Here is an 18000-nt window from a genome sequence, read left to right as displayed (position 1 = left end):
CGCCTGCTGTTTTAGCCAAATGGTATAAAACAAAGGCTTTATGCCCTAGATGCTCAACTACAGGCGCTGATCTATTCCACTGTTTATGGAGCTGCCCAAAGGCACGTCAATACTGGGGGAAAATCATATATTGGATGACGGCTGTTCTTAAGATGGACTATAAAATATCTCCGATTGAGATCTTTTTCTTGGTGAAATATCAGCACACAATTAAGAATTATAACTTGATAAATACCATTATATTGACTGCACGGAACCTTATTTTTAAGGCATGGAAAGCATCTGCTCTACCTACGATGGTACAATTTAAAAGGGCTTTGACTGATCAGTTCATAATAGAACAGACTAACATACCCTACCCACAAGATAAACACCTAGCAGTGTTTCTTAAGAAATGGGAGATATTTGTAAGATCTTTGCCCCTAATGCATCAAAAAAAATTAATTAAACCAATCATTAACTCAGAATATTTACAGTTGAACATTTTGGCAGGTCATTTCCCTGGTGAATGGGCAACAGACAGGGAGTGGAGTGTTTGGGGGAGAGGTGGGGGTGGGGGGACGAGAGGAGAGGAGGGTTTTTTCCTTTTCCCTTTTTTTTTTTTTTTTTTTGTTCTGTTTTGCTTTGTTTTGTTTGGGTGTTTTTTGTTTTTGTTATTTTATGGTTTGGGTGGTTAGGTCACATTGTTTACCTGGTTCCGTATACAAAATAAGGGAGGCAGGTCTTATTGTACATTGGGTTGTGCTCACATAATGTGGGGAATGAAGGCAAGAAAAGAATTGAGTCGAAGAAAGTATGATGATCTTACTCAGTGCCATTTGATTACACTTTATGATTTTAGGTAAATTTGAATGTTTTCATTAATAGATAGCTGTAAGAGATTTTTTTTCTTCTTTTTTGTTCTTTTAATTAAGTCACAGATAGTATTGACTCACTGGTTTGGTTCATCCTGATCGTATCTTACAGTCTACGGATTTGTGTATATTCACTGTTTTGCACTACCCTTAATTTAAGAAAGAAGGTAATCTTTTTAATTATAAATGTTTATTCATATTTTAATATACAGTCATATGTGTTCAAGGATAAAGGGTTTTTCTTGTTTTTAGTTTTTATAAGCACGTCATTCACCGTTTCTCACATAGGATTCAAGATGATTAGATTTTTTTTTTTTTCTCTTTTGGTTTTTAAATGGTAATGTTTATGATGTACTATATTAACCTGAATATTATATATATGTTTTTGCTCTTCTGTTTTCTTCTCCCTCTTTTTCTTCAGCTACTGTATGTGGTCAAAGTGTCTGTTTGTAATTATTTGTAAATCTCAATAAAAAAAGTTTGAAAAAAAAAAATGTTGTATGACGTAGAACAGGAATGCTTAGAAGATGCATCTCGAAATGGCGTTACACCTGCAACTGTGACCATGGCAATAGTACAAGATCGTAAAAACGCTCAACGTAGATACAATGCTCCTCGGTGTAATGAAGTAGCAATTATTTTTCAAAATGCAGATGGTGAACCTCCTCTTGAGCGAGATCTTATTATTCATTGTCTAAGTCCTAACAATAAAAAAACAACAGAAAGGATAAGCATTTTAGATCCAAATTTGGAGCCAATGTTGTATCCACTTCTTGGGGATCAAAGTTGGTCACCTAAAATGAAACTTAAATAACAACCCTACTACTGTAAGAAAAACTCAATCCTTAGCAAAGCCAAGAAAAAGGGTCTCACAAATGCAATTTTATGGGTACATGCTTTCCGTTCGGCACGAGTTTAACCCATTTCTGAGTGCTGGCAAATTGACCCAGCAGTACTTTGTAGATGCATACATTAAGACAGAGGGTAATCATTAAGACAAAGGGTAATCATTTAAACTATATTAGACAAAATCAGTCAAAATTGAGGGCTGAAAAGTATACAGGTCTCATGGACCATCTTCAAAATGTAGCTGCAGAACAGGGCTTACTTCCAGGCAAAGCAGTTATACTTCCATCTACATTACAAGGTAGTCCAAAAAACGTGGTACAGAATTACAATGACATTTAACCCAAATTGGTCTGAAATTGTTGTTAAACTGAAAGAAGATCAAGCAGTTGAATTTCGCCCTGATTTAGTGGCCAGAGTTTTTCATATAAAACTTCAAGAACTTCTGGATGACATCACAAAGAAACATGTATTGGGTAAACCAGCTGCCAAAGTTCATGTTATTGAATTTCGGAAACGTGGATTACCTCATGCCCACATTTTGCTTATTTTATCTGCATAAGATATGCCTAAAAATGCTGAAGTAATTGATAACTTTTTTTCTGCAGAAATACCTGATATCTTTCATTTCTCACAAAACGGCACCTTTATACTCCCAATGACTGGGGCACTCACCTCACCCGGTCGCGTGGTGCGCAAGACTGGACCGTCCCTGCTATGAGAAAAAGCGCTCCAAGCTCCAAGTTGCGCAGCGTTCAAAGTGAAAGTAAAAACCTGTGTGTTCCGTTACCGCATAACAACAGTCTATGAGCCCAAAAAAATCTCCACATAAAGCAGCATAAATCAACGTATCACGTATTGATTAATCCCCACTGTTCAATAACCTCCCTCAGGAGGCATTAACCCAATATTCTACTTAAGATAAAAGGAGCCACACTGTGACCCTGTCTTCTAGCATTTTCAACATATGTAAAAATTGAAACGATCTTACCAGAATCCATGCTGTGGAACAGAAACACAGCCTCTCAAGTGTGACAGTCTTGTAGCATTGCACCTGACATGGACTTGAGTGAAGAAAAAGCAGACAGTGAAACTCGTCAACACTGGTTGCTTAAAGGGACACTGTACCCAAAAATTTTCTTTTGTGATTCACATTGAGCATGAAATTTTAAGCAACTTTCTAATTTACTCCTATTATAAAATTTTCTTCATTCTCTTGGTATCTTTATTTGAAATGCAAGAATGTAAGTTTAGATGCCGGCCCATTTTTGGTGAACAACCTGGGTTGTCCTTGCTGATTGGTGGATAAATTCATGCACCAATAAAAAAGTGCTGTCCGGAGTACTGAAACCAAAAAAGCTTAGATGCCTTCTTTTTCAAATAATGATAGCAAGAGAACGAAGAAAAATTGATAACAGGAGTAAATTAGAAAGTTGCTTAAAATTGCATGCTCTTTCTGAATTACAAAATAAAAAATTAGGGTACAGTAACTTTGGGTAACTTTCGTCAATGCTCTCACTGAGAGGCTGACAAGACTACTTAAAACTCCAGTCCCATATCGAAGGGCATATACCCCTCCTGAGGAACAACTCAGAAATCTTCTGACACTTCTCTGCCATACTCCTGTGACAAAAGGCAAAGAATGACTGGGGGATAGGGGAAGTGGGAGAGGTATTTAAGCCTTTGGCTGGAGTGTCTTTGCCTCCTTCTGGTGGCCAGGTTCAGTATTTCCCAACAGTAAGAAATGAAGCAGTGGACTCTCCTTATATTAAGAAGGAAATAATGCTAGACTTTGGGTCAGTCTGCTCCACAATTTTTATTGTTTGAAAATATAGATAATCCCTTTATTACCCATTCCCCAGTTTTGCGTAACCAACACTGTTATATTAATATATTTTTTACCTCTGTGATTAACTTGTATCTAAGCCTTTGCAGACTGTCCCCTTATTTCAGTTCTTTTGACAGACTTGCATTTTAGCCAATCAGTGCTGACTCCTAGGTAACTCCACGGGCGTGAGCAAAATGTTATCTATATGGCACACACACATATAAAATATATTGCATGACATTTGCAATTTCTGGGTAACAGGTCATTTGAATCCTCCCTGCTAAAAAACAGAAGATGGCTCTTACCATGAACAGACACCAGTGACAACTAATATAACTGGTGCATTATGTTAGGCAAATCTACTCTTTTATATGTACTTGAAACTTTTTAAGCAAGAATAAAAAATCATTTTCTACGCGGTTGCTGAACTTTTTTGTTTTTACCTAACAAGAGAGAGACATTTTATATTAGAAGCAAATGTTTTTTTTTTCCTGTATGCTCTCTCTGCATACAGAGGTTTAATTTCTACTTCCATGTATCCCTTAATTAAAGAGACACTAAAGTCAAAATTAAACTTTTATGATTCAAATAGAGCATGCAGTTTTACATATTAACATATCAGATGAGGTTGAAAAAAAGACAGAAGTCCATTGAGTTCAACCTATACAAATCTTTATATGCTTACAACTTAAGATCCAGTTGAGCTTAAATTAATCCCATTAAAATGGTGACCCATTTAACACAAGCTATCATATCCCTGAATTCTGTTTCTAGCCAGAAATGTAACTAAACCATTTTAAAATGTATCTAAGTTATTGGCATTTACTATCGCCTTAGGTAATGAGTTCCACAATTGTATTGTGCACAGTGAAAAAATGTTTACGTTGCTGGAGATTAAATCTCCTTTCATCTAGCCTTAAATTGTGTCCTCTTGTCACAAACAGTTTTCTTGGAATAAACTGAGCTTCCACCATCTCTATATAGGGGCCTTGAATATATTTTTATAAAGTTATCATGTCACTTTTCAAACACCTTTTTTCTAGAGAAAACAGACCCAGTTTGGCTAACCTCTCTTCATAGCTTAATTTCTCCATTCCCCTTATTAGTTTTGTGGCCCTTCTCTGAACTTTTTCTAAGTCTGCAATCTCTTTTTTTTAGATCGATCCCCAGAACTGCACTCCAAACTCAGGGTGAGGTCTTACCACGGGATTTATACAATGACAAAATTATGCTTTCCTCCCTTGCATCAATGCCTCTTTTAATACATGCTAGTATCTTATTAGCCTTAGAAGCCTATGCCCTGCATTGTGCACCCATCTTTAGCTTGTTATCTATTACTACTCCCAAATCCCTATCCTCCTCTGTTTGTCTAAGTCTAGTCCCATTTAAATAATAGGTTGCCTGCTTATTTTTACTTCCAAAATGTAGAACCTTGCATATTAAATCTCGCTTTCTATTTAATCCTTGCTCCAAATTATTATATTAAAATTAAAAAGAACAGGGCCCACTACTGATCCCTGGGAGATTCCACTAATTAACTTTGTCCAATCTGAGTATGATCCGTTTACTACTACTCGTTGCTTCCTGTCTTTTATCCAGTTATTTATCAATGAGCTATTTTCAGCTATTCCCAGTCCCTTAAGTGTGTACATTAATCTCTTCCAATTTATTTAATTGTTAATGTGTGCAGTCTTTTTATATGCAGACTTTTTGAGGCACTAGCTACTATTGAGCATGTGAAAGAATTTACAGTGTATACATATTAGTCTGTGATTGGCTGGTGGCTGTCACATGGTACAAGGAGATGGCAAATTGAAATAAATGTTAAATTTGCTCATCTAAAATTCATAGTAAGTTGATAGTGGAATTCTACTGTATATAATGGTACTTTAATATGAAATATTGAACGCACTCACCATTAGAATCCGTCTGTAGCTGTCCCTATCTATGCCCCAGAGCTTAAGGTCTGTCTTTGCTTTGACAGTTGCAGCCCTTGGAGTTCCATAGATTAATGCAAGTTCTCCAAAGCTACCTCCTTCTCCAATGCTGGTCACCCATTCTCCATTGACATAGACCTAAACAAAAGAAAGAGAAGAAGAAAGAAGTTTACAAGCAGGAAATCGTTTCCTTTTTCTTATGTCTCCAGTTATCTTAAAAAAACTATTAATAATCTTTTTTTCTAATGATTCGAAGAACAGAATAGGAACGTAAACAATAGCCTAATGGTTTCCTCACTTGGGAACAAAGGAATGACAACCTACTTTGAGGATATAGTTTCAGGACCTGTCTCAGAGCACAATGGGTGTATTTACCCTGGGAATTTTCAGCTCCTGGGGTTTCTAGGTCTAGGTTATTTTCTTTCTAGTTCTGAGCACTCACAGAATCGACAAGCAGAACTGTCACAACTCTGTCCTTTTATTATAAATGTCAAACCTAAAAGGAAGGAGACATAGTGATAACAGTAATGAGGGTGGTAGGGAAACTCCAGCCATGTGAATTGGGAAGGAAAGACCTAGTGGCATTGGAAGGGTTTTGTCATTTGTACAGATAAAGGCTATTTCTCCCTCTTAAACCTGTTAGTTTGTCTTCCAGACTCATTTATTTTAGTAAGCCATCTCATGGGAAAACTTCTAGAGAAAAAAGGGTATCACTGTGTTTATTTAAACATAGCTCCCAAATGATCCCTATTTAAACGTAAATAGTTAACAACAAGTGTCACATTGTAAAACAGTTTGCTATTGTAGGGAATCCCAGGTAATTGCTTAATACTTCTATAAAGTATGTTAAAGGGACAGTAAACACCTTGAGATTTTTTATACAAAATGTTTAGTTATGTGCAATAAAACAAATTTCCAATATACTTTAGTTGTTTATTTTGCTCCATTTTCATGTAATATTTAAGTGCTGGAAACACACCCTGCTGACTTATCAAGACTAACCCTGCTACATATATTAACAGATAAGAACTGCAAAACAATGCATTTTATATTAACTTTATGACTTTGGCTAGCACACATTGGCCTCTAGTTATCAAGCCGTCAACCTCAAATACGCTGGAATTCTGCAGCGTATTTGTGGCGAGGTTGATTCGCCTAAGTTATCAAGCCCTACAGACCGGCAAAAGTAGAATTTAGTGACGTAAGCTTCGATCTGCCGGACTCAGTCCGACACAGATCGATTCTTACGTCACTCCAGATGTTTCGAACACAAGTTCGGCACAATCTGACTACTTTTGCTAGTTATCAAATGACTAGCAGGTACGCTCTGCACTTTTCCGGCCCAGCGTACCTGGTTTTCAATCCGCTGCCCTGGAGGTGGCGGATCCCATAGGAATCAATGGGAGTCTGACCATAGCGAAAGTTCATGTTCGCTGCTGCCCAACATCTCATTGATTTCTATGGGAAACATCTGCACCAAACACCCTAACATGTACCCCGAGTCTTAACACCCCTAATCTGCCCCCCTACACCATCGCCACCTATATTAAACATGCTAACCCCTAGACCGCCGCTCCCGGAGCCCACCGCCACTCTAATAAACCGATTAACCCATAAACTGCCGCTCCCGGACCCCGCCGCCACCTACATAATACCTATTTACCCCTATCCTGCCCCCCCTATACCGCCGCCACCTATAATAAATTTATTAACCCCTATCCTGCCGATCCCGTACCCCGCCGCAACAAAATAAATTGTTTAACCCCTAAGCCGCCGCTCCCAGACCCTGCCGCCACCTATATTAAATTTATTAACCCCTAATCTGCCCCCCCCTACACCGTCGCCATCTATAATAAATTTATTAACCCCTATCCTGCCGATCCCGTACCCCGCCGCAACTAAAATTGTTTAACCCCTAAACCGTCGCTCCCGGACCCCGCCGCAACTAAATAAATTGTTTAACCCCTAAACCGCCGCTCCTGGACCCCGCCGCCACCTATATTAAACTTATTAACCCCTAATCTGCCCCCCTACACCGCCACCACCTATAATAAATTTATTAACCCCTATCCTGCCGATCCCGTACCCCGCCGCAACTAAATAAATTGTTTAACCCCTAAACCGCCGCTCCCGGACCCCGCTGCCACCTATATTAAACTTATTAACCCCTAATCTGCCCCCCCACACTGTCGTCACCTATAATAAATTTATTAATCCCTATCCTGCCCCCCCATACCGCAGCCATCTATATTAAACTAATTAACCCCTAATCTGCCCCCCCTACACCGTCGCCACCTATAATAAATTTATTAACCCCTATCCTGTCCCCCCTATACCGCCGCCATCTATATTAAACTAATTAACCCCTAAACAAGTCCAACACTAACCCTAACACCCCCCTAACTTAAATATTATTTTGATAAATCTAAATAAAAATTACTCTTATTAATTAATCCTATTTAAAACTAAATACTTACCTATAAAATAAACCCTAATATAGCTACAATATAACTAATATTGTAGCTATTTTAGGATTTATTTTTATTTTACAGGCAAATTTCAATTTATTTTAACTAGGTACAATAGCTATTAAATAGTTATTAACCATTTAATAGCTACCTAGTTAAAATAAGGCAAATTTACCTGTAAAATAAAAATAAATCCTAAAATATAATTATTAGTAATATTGTAGCTATCTTAGGGTTTATTTTATAGGTAAGTATTTAGTTTTAACTAGGAATAATTTAGTTAATAATAGAAATTTTATTTAGATTTATTTAATTAATATTTAAGTTAGGGGGTGTTAGGGTTAGTGTTAGATTTAGGTTTAGGGGTTAATAATTTTATTATAGGTGGTGACGGTGTAGGGGGGGCAGATTAGGGGTTAATAAGTTTAATATAGGTGGCGGCGGGGTCCGGGAGCGGTGGTTTAGGGGTTCAAAAAATTATTTAGTTGCGGCGGGGTCCGGGATCCGCAGGATAGGGGTTAATAAATTTATTATAGGTGGCGGCGGTATAGGGGGGGCAGGATAGGGGTTAATATGTATTATGTAGGTGGCGGCGGGGTCCGGGAGCGGCGGTTTAGGGGTTAATACATTTATTATAGTTGCGGCGGGGTCCGGGAGCGGCGGTTTAGGAGTTAATACATTTATTATAATTGCGGCGGGGTCCGGGAGCGGTGGTTTAGGGGTTAATACATTTATTATAGTTGCGGCGGGGTCTGGGAGCGGCGGTTTAGGGGTTAATAACTTTATTTAGTTGCGGGGGCTCCGGGGGCGCCGGTATAGGGGATAGAACAGTGTAGTTTAGTGTGGGTGCTTAGTGACAGCTTATCAATAAAGCTGGGAAAAAGCCGAAGAGCAGCGAGATCGGATGAGTGATAACTATCACAGTCCGCTGCTCATCTCCCCATACTTGGTGCGCGCCTTTTTGACAGCTTTTTTGATAACGTTGGCGAGCATATTCAGGTCCGCGGCGGCGATGTGAGGCGAGCTTAGGCGGCCGTATTGGGGCCGGCGAAGGCAGGTAAGTAGACACGTTGATAACTAGAGGCCATTGGCTCCTCCAAATAATAAAAAAGGATTGGTTGAAGTTTCGCTATTGATAAACAATTGCAGTAAAAAAGGATGTTAATTTGTTTTAAAAATAATATGATTTGGTTGATATGTTATTCTATAGCAACACAACAGAAATGTCTTGTAATTACAAGCTATTTACTGTCCCTTTAACGGGACATACACTTTCAAATACAACTTTCATGATTCAGACAGAGTCTACAATTTTAACAAACCTTCCAAATTATTTACGTTATCGACATCTTTTTCTTTTTAGTGTAATATATTTATTGAATTTGTAACAGGAACTACTATGAACAAGGTTGTTACACAAGCTAAAGATACATCAGCCTAGAGTTAATAAATAAATAAATAAAAGGAAAATGAAGTAAAGAAGAGAGAAAAGGGAAAAAGGAAGAGAAGATGATCGAGGAGAAACATAATTTCCTCTTCTTGGTCTCTTCAGATAACACAATAATAGAATTCCAAAGTGCTAACTAATATAGCGTATATAAAAAGTTAGTACTCAAAGGGACAGTCAACTCAAATGTATTTATTGTTTAAAAAATTAGATAATCCCTTTATTAACCATTCCCCAGTTTTGCACAGAAAACATGGTTATATTAATACACTTTTTACCTCTGTGATTACCTTGTATCTAAGCCTTTTGACAGCCCCCTGATCCCATGAGATTTTATTTATTATCTATTAACTTGCATTTAAGGCAATTAGTGCTGTGTTGTGCACAACCCACCTGAGTGAGCACAATGTTATCTATATGGCTCACACGAACTGGCAATCCCCTGTTGTGAAATTTAAATAAAAAAATCATGTGATAAGAGGCTGTCTTTAGTAGCTTAGAAACAAGCAGAAATGTAGCGGTTTAAATAAATAGAGTATATTAATATAGCAATGTTGGTTGTGCAAAGCCGGGGAATGGGTAGTAAATGCGCTATCTTTTTAAACAATAACAATTTTTGTGTTGACTGTCCCTTTAAGCCAGTGCAATAGAGCAACAGTACAGGGTTAATATCTTTTTCTTAACCCCTTAATGACCGGACCATTTTTCAGTTTTCTTACCCTTAATGACAATGGCTATTTTTACATTTCTGCAGTGTTTGTGTTTAGCTGTAATTTTCCTCTTACTCATTTACTGTACCCACACATATTATATACCGTTTTTCTCGCCATTAAATGGACTTTCTAAAGATACCATTTTTTTCATCACATCTTATAATTTAATATAAAAAATATATAAAATATGAGGAAAAAATGGAAAAAAACACACTTTTTCTAACTTTGACCTCCAAAATATGTTACACATCTACAACCACCAAAAAACACCCATGCTAAATAGTTTCTAAATTTTGTCCTGAGTTTAGAAATACCCAATGGTTACATGTTGTTTGCTTTTTTTGCAAGTTATAGGGCAATAAGTACAAGTAGAACTTTGCTATTTCTAAACCACTTTTTTTCAAAATTAGCGCTAGTTACATTGGAACACTGATATCTGTCCGGAATCCCTGAATATCCCTTGACATGTATATATTTTTTTTTAGAAGACAACCCAAAGTATTGATCTAGGCCCATTTTGGTATATTTCATGCCACCATTTCACTGCCAAATGCGAGCAAATAAAAAAAATTGTTCACTTTTTCACAAATTTTGTCACAAACTTTAGGTTTCTCACTGAAATTATTTACAAACAGTTTGTGCAATTATGGCACAAATGGTTGTAAATGCTTCTCTGGGATCCCCTTTGTTCAGAAATAGCAGACATATATGGCTTTGGCGTTGCTTTTTGGTAATTAGAAGGCCGCTAAATGCAGCTGCGCACCACACGTGTATTATGCCCAGCAGTGAAGGGGTTAATTAGGGATCTTGTAGGGACCTTGAAGGGTTAATTTTAGCTTTAGTGTAGTGTAGTAGACAACCCAAAGTATTGATCTAGGCCCATTTTGGTATATTTCATGCCACCATTTCACCGCCAAATGCGAGCAAATAAAAAAAAAAGTGACATTTTTCACAATTTTAGGTTTCTCACTTAAATTATTTACAGCTTGTGCAATTATGGCACAAATGGTTGTAAATGCTTCTCTGGGATCCCCTTTGTTCATAAATAGCAGACATATATGGCTTTGGCGTTGCTTTTTGGCAATTAGGAGGCCGCTAAATGCTGCTGCGCACCACACTTGTATTAAGCCCAGCAGTGAAGGGGTTAATTAGGTAGCTTGTAGAGAGCTTGCAGGGTTAATTTTAGCTTTAGTGTAGAGATCAACCTCCCACCTGACACATCCCACCCCCTGATCCCTCCCAGACAGCTCTCTTCCCTCCCCCACCCCACAATTGTCCCCGCCATCTTAAGTACTGGTAGAAAGTCTGCCAGTACTAAAATAAAAGGTGTTTTTTTTTTTTTTTTTTTTTTTTAAATTATTCAGCTGTGATGGACCCCTGCCTTAACCCCCAACCTCCCTGATCCCCCCCAAACACCTCTCTAACCCTCCCCACCTACCTAATTGCCACCATCTTGGGTACTGGCAGCTGTCTGCCAGTACCCAGTTTTCCCCCCCAAAAAAAGTGTTTTGTTTTGTGACATGTTTTATTTTTTCTGTAGTGTAGCTGCCCCAACCACCCCCCCCCACCCCCCCCAGATCCAGATCCTGATCAAGTGTAGCTGCCCCAACCACCCCCCCCCAGATCCAGATCCTTACCTAAATTCATTGGTGGCAGTGCCAGTGATTGCTGCGCGCGCGCGCGTGCACGCAGCCCCTGCACGCTCCCGGCATCCGGCGTGCACAATACACTTGAAGGAACCGGATGCCGGGTAGCGATGGGCCGCCCACCCTCCTCCCTGTAAGCTCCCACCCACCAACGAACGGCCGCATCGCTACCGGTGCAGAGAGGGCCACAGAGTGGCTCTCTCTGCATCGGATGCTTTCTAAAGGGTATTGCAGGATGCCTCAATATCGAGGCATCACTGCAATACCCTGAGAGCTGCTGGAAGCGATTGCGATCGCTTCCAGCACTCTCTTAGACAAGTGACGTACCAGGTACGTCCATTGTCACTAACTGCAAGTTTTTGCAGGACGTACCTGGTACGTCACTTGTCATTAAGGGGTTAATGGGCCATGAGACCCAACATTTTTCTTTCATGATTAAGACAGAGCATATAATGTACTTCTATTATTAAATTTGTTTAATTCTCTTGGTATCCTTTGTTGAAAGAGCAGCAATGCACTGCTAGGACCTAGCTGAGTACATCTGGTGAGTCAATGACAAGAGGCATATATGTGCAGCCACTAATAAGCATCTAACTCTCAGTAGTTCATTGTTGCCCCTGAACGTACCTAGGTATGCTTTATAACAGAGGATACCAAGAGAACAAACTAAATTAGACAGTAGAAGTAAACTGGAAAGTTGTATAACCCCTACACTACCGGGACTTTCAGAGAAGAACTTGCCCAAAATTTTTTGCATTTTTGCCATCACTCCATTTAAACAGAAATAGAGCCTTGTTTTTTTATTTACCTTTCAAAATTAAATATATATATATTTTTAAGTTGAGTACCCAAGGTATTGATCTAAACCCATTTTGGTATATTTCATGCCACCATTTCACCGCCAAATGCGGTCGTATAAAACGTATAACTTTTTCACAAACTTTGGGGTTCTCACTGAAATTACTTACATACCGCTTGTGCAGTCATGGCACAAATGATTGTAAAATCTTCTCTGGGATCCTGTTTGTTTAGAAATAGAAGACATACATGGCTTTGCCGTTCTTTTTTGGTTATTAGAAGACCACATATTGCAGCTGTGCACCACACTTTTATTATTCCCGGTGTTCTGTGAAGGGACCTAACTTTTCAAAAGAGCAAACCATGTCACTTCCTGTGACGTTTCATCAGCTGTTGCTCTCATTTTGCCCCTAATACACATGCGTGCCAGCGTCATCACATCCCTGGCCGCATACCTCACGGTAAAACTATTTAGACTTGTGAAATTCTGAAACCATTGTATAGCGCAAGCGTGGGCTTTTCGATCACAAATGGGGGTGTTTTATGGAACGATGTTTATTCAACACTGTATGTGAATTATGGTGTGAAACACAAATAAATGTATACTTATTTAAAAATATTTACTTATATATAACCTCAAACATGGAACAATGTTTATTCGTCCCTGCATGACAAACAGCCACTCGGATATCGCCACTGTATATTGTATTTTACAGTAAACATAAAGTCAAGTGCTTTGAATGTTTGTATGTTTTTGAAGTTATATATAAATAAATATTTTTAAATAAGTATACATTTATTTCTGTTTCACACCATTATGCAAATACAGTGTTGAATAAACATCGTTCAATAAAACACCCCCATTTGTGATAGCAAAGCCCACGCTTGGGCTATACAATGGTTTCAGAATTTCACAAGTCTAAATAGTTTTACCGTGACGTATGCGGCCAGGAATGTGATGACGCTGGCACGCATGCATATTAAAGGGCTAAATGAGAGCAACAGCTGATGAAACGTCACAGGAAGTGACATGGTTCGCTCTTTTACAAAGTTCGGTCCCTTCACAGAACACCGGCAGTAAAGGGGTTAATCAGGTAGCTTGGAAGTTTAATTTTAGCTTTAGTATAGAGGTTACCCTCCCACCTGACACTTCCAAGCCCCTGATCCCTCCCAAACAGATGACTGACAGCCCTCTCTTGTGCGAGACTGTCTGTGTGCAAGCAGGGGGCGGTATTGAAAAATCAGTGAATTGTGCAACGTTAACTGCAGGCAGTGTTCTGCTGCCCACTCGCCGAGATGCTTGGCGGACAAGGTTCAAGATCGTGAACTTCGTCCGCCCAGCCTTTGATAAATGAAGCCCTAAATCTCACATTAGATAATCCTGTGTTTTATAACACCTTTATAGTATAAGCTTTAATAAATGATGACGTATTCATTTGCTTTTCTTGGTGAGACCAGGTACAAATATAATATGCATTTTCCTCTCTCTACATGTTTCTATTTGTACTATTTTAATATTTAATTCTGCAACAGTTTTATTTTTAGAGCGTAACAAAGAATGAGCTGTCTTAGATTCAAGACTCTTGAAATTCTCCCATGGTGCTGGCAGCCAAATACAATTATATATCCTACAATCCCAAGTCTAATTATAAATAGATTCATAAAGCATGCAGTGCAGTTGGCTATACAGCTTATATCACATGACATCAGTACATCTCTGCCTTACCAAGCATATCATTAAGCGATGACCCACAACCTTAACAAAGTGATAGAAATTAGGTCCATTTGGACCACCAGGAAAAACCCTGAGTGGCTTAGTGTTCTTGCCCTTTAGAAAGAAACTGAGCCAAACTAGAAAAAGGTCAAAGTAATAATATTTCACCAACAGCAGCCAGCAAGTACACTGCAGGTGCCTATCAATAAAAACAAGTATTTGTCAGTTTTTTGTTCAACTCTCTGTTTTCCTAACTTATTCTGTACTTTATGTTATTGAAATCAATACAAAATTATTCAGTAGAAGGGACTTTATTCCCAAATGTTTTCTTTAATGCAGATGAAAGTACAGCAAATAAACATGTTCATAATATTTAGTTTTTTGCACAAAAAGTGAAGGCTGTTTGTATTTGAATATAAGAAATAAGAATATTTTCTAAATCTAAAGTTATTAATTACCCACTGATTGTTAAGTTCACACCACATAACTGTTGATGGTAAAAAAAAAAAAAACAGACAAGAAAACTTTCAAATAATCTATTTTGTGCAAATATTTAGCATTAGTTGTTTGTTTGTAAAATGAAAGCCGAAAATGGCAATAATTTGCAGCATTCAGCTAATTTTGGCACTGGATTTCTTTGCCAATATGAATGTAAATCTACGTCATACAGTACATAGCCCATAGTATTGCATAACGTAGATCTACTGGAAGCCCAAGCATTCTTGGTTGCCAAGTGAAAAGTGCTTGTGGTTTTCTAGCATCTGCCTTCATATGGTAACAGAGCAAAATGAAGTCAGATTGCACCCTAAATACAACAAATAAGTTTTGAAGGCAGAGAAGGGATGGGTCGTTATACTACAGAAAAAAAAATAAGAGGGGGGGTCTACAAATATACAAAAAAGATTGTGGGGAGGGAGAGGGGTCCCCCACTACAGAAAACTTTATTAATAAATAAATAAAAATTTACTATAAACTGGGTAGTGGCAGACAACTGCCAGTACCTTAGATGGCAGCCACAAGAAAGGCTGCCAGTACCTAAGATGGCAGCCGCAAGTAAGGGGGTTAGAGAGATGCTTTGGAGGGAGGTGGGGGCGTGAGGACTGGGAAAAAAAAGATTGTAATCCCTATATTACAATACTATTACCCTTAGCAGTTAACTAATTAGCTCTCACTGTCTGGAATATCATTAGTATAGTGCAAAAGCTGCAATCAGAAGCCTTCTAATTACCAAAAAACAATGGCAAAGCCATAATGTCTGCTATTTCTGAACAAAGGGGATTCCAGAGAAGCTTTTACAACCCTTTGTGTTATGACAGCACAAGCGGTATGTAAATAATTTCAGTGAGAAACCCAAAGTCTGTGAAAAAGTTAACAATATTTTTATATGATTGGATTTGGTGACAAAATGGTGGCATGAAATATAACAAAATGTTTGTAGATCAATAGCTTGGTTTTTCTACTAAAATATATATATATAGGTCTGATAGGTAAATAAAAAAAAACAAAAAAAAAACAAGGCTCTTTAAATGGAATGATAGCAAAAATACAAAAAATTCACCTGTATTTTGGGCAAGTTTTTTTCTGAAAATCCAGGTAATAAAGGGGTAAAACAAAAATCTTCTCTAACAAATCCAGTGCCAAAATTAGATAAACTTTTGCATATCCCTGAAAGCACCCGAAGATGTGAGTTTTGCTAGTGACATGGGATTGAGACTGTAGTGGATTTCCATGTTTTATAAGTGTATAGTAAAATTACAAAGGCCTGTGTCTTGGTTTCACTTTATGTAACCAGAACATTTGTAGGCAAGGAAGAGAAGCATTAAGGACAGAACAACAAAGTTTCGAAACCTGGAGCAACAAACTGTCATAAAATACCCATAAAAATGCAGAGCATTCATATCATGTATAGCTATGCTAATTGTTAATTTGGGGGGGGGGGGGGAGACTTAGATCAAAGAGTAGTGGTACCAGATATAAGCCAGAGACCTTCTGCTACAGTCTTCATTGAATATTTAAAAAGAAACAGCAGGTCCCTACATGTTTATAAAGTCTTGTATATGAAGACAGGAGATATTGTGAACTAGACCACTGGTTTTCAAACCTGTCCGCAGGTCTCCCCAACAGGCCACATTTTTTAAGTATATCTGAACTAGAGCACAGTAAAATAATAAGCTGATTAGTAAACATAGTTATTTTACCTGCTCTCATACAAGATAATCTTGAAAACCTGGCCTGTTGGGGAGGTCAGAGGACAGGTTTGAAAACCACTGAAATAGACAAAGACCTCTGTCAAGTCTCTGAACCTTATTTTACTTTTACTGAATCTGAAAACTACACATGACATTTTATTATATATCCTCACTGACACTAAGGCCTCTATTTATCAAGCTGTCTACTGCAAATATGCTGAAATTCCGCAGCGTATTTGTGGCGAGCTTGATTCGCCTTAGTTATCAAACCCTACAGACCGGCAAAAGTAGAATATAGTGACGTAACATACGATCCGCCGGACTCAGTCCGACACAGATCGATGCTTACGTCACTACAGATGTACCGAACATAAGTTCGGCACAATCGGACTACTTTTGCTAGTTATCAAATAACTAGCAGGTACGCTCGCCACTTTTCCGGCCCAGCGTACCTGGTTTTCAATCCGCCGCCCTGGAGGCGGCGGATGCCATAGGAATCAATGGGAGTCTGAAAGCAGCGAAAGCTTATGTTCGCTGCTGCCCTATATCCCATTGATTCCTATGGTAAATGTCTACACCTAACACCCTAACATGTACCCCGAGTCTAAACACCCCTAATCTGCCCCCCCCTACACCGCCGCCACCTACATTACATTTATTAACCCCTAAACCGCCACTGCCAGAGCTCGCCGCAACTAAATAAAGTGTTTAACCACTAAACCGCCACTCCCGGAGCCCACCGCCACCTACATTATATTTATTAACCCCTAATCTGCCCCCCCTACACCGCTGCCACTATAATAAACATAATAACCCCTAAACTTAAGTCTAACCCTAACATCCCCTAGCTTAAATATAATTTAAATAAATCTAAATAAAATTACTATAATTAACTAAATTATTACTATTTAAAACTAAATACTTAAATATAAATAAACCCTAAGATAGCTATAATATAACTAATAGTTACATTGTAGCTAGCTTAGGGTTTATTTTTATTTTACAGGCAACTTTGTATTTATTTTAACTAGGTACAATAGTTATTAAATAGTTATTAACTATTTAATAAACTACCTAGTTAAAATAAATACAAATATACCTGTAAAATAAATCCTAACCTAAGTTACAATTACACCTAACACTATACTATAATTAAATTAATTACCTAAATTAAAATAAATTAATTACAATTAAATAAAATTAACTAAAGTACAAAAAAACAACAACACTAAATTACAGAAAATAATAAAATAATTACAAGAATTTTAAACTAATTACACCTAATCTAATCCCCCTAATAAAATTAAAAAAAAAAAAAATAATAAAAAGCCCTACCCTATACTAAATTACAAATAGCCATTAAAAGGGCTTTTTGCGGGGCATTGCCCCAAAGTAATCAGCTCTTTTACCTGTAAAAAAATTACAATACCCCCCCCAACATTAAAACCCACCACCCACACACCCAATCCTACTCTAAAACCCACCCAATCCCCCCTTAATAAAACCTAACACTAACCCCTTGAAGATCACCCTACCTTGAGACGTCTTCACACAACCGGG

General features: G+C 38.1%; 1 protein-coding gene across 1 annotated transcript in view; it reads right to left on the bottom strand.

Annotated features, from left to right (window-relative positions):
• The window catches only part of PRKAR1B (protein kinase cAMP-dependent type I regulatory subunit beta), an 807144-nt gene that overhangs the window by 239047 nt on the left and 550097 nt on the right, over positions 1 to 18000 (bottom strand). Inside the window, exon 7 of the mRNA XM_053695126.1 lies at positions 5445 to 5603. Coding sequence (XP_053551101.1) covers positions 5445 to 5603 — 159 coding nt within the window. The remainder of the gene's footprint in view (positions 1 to 5444; positions 5604 to 18000) is intronic.

Source organism: Bombina bombina, chromosome 11, assembly GCF_027579735.1.
Source record: "Bombina bombina isolate aBomBom1 chromosome 11, aBomBom1.pri, whole genome shotgun sequence".
NCBI classification, from domain to species: domain Eukaryota; kingdom Metazoa; phylum Chordata; class Amphibia; order Anura; family Bombinatoridae; genus Bombina; species Bombina bombina.
This window is presented reverse-complemented; position numbering and strand designations above follow the sequence as displayed.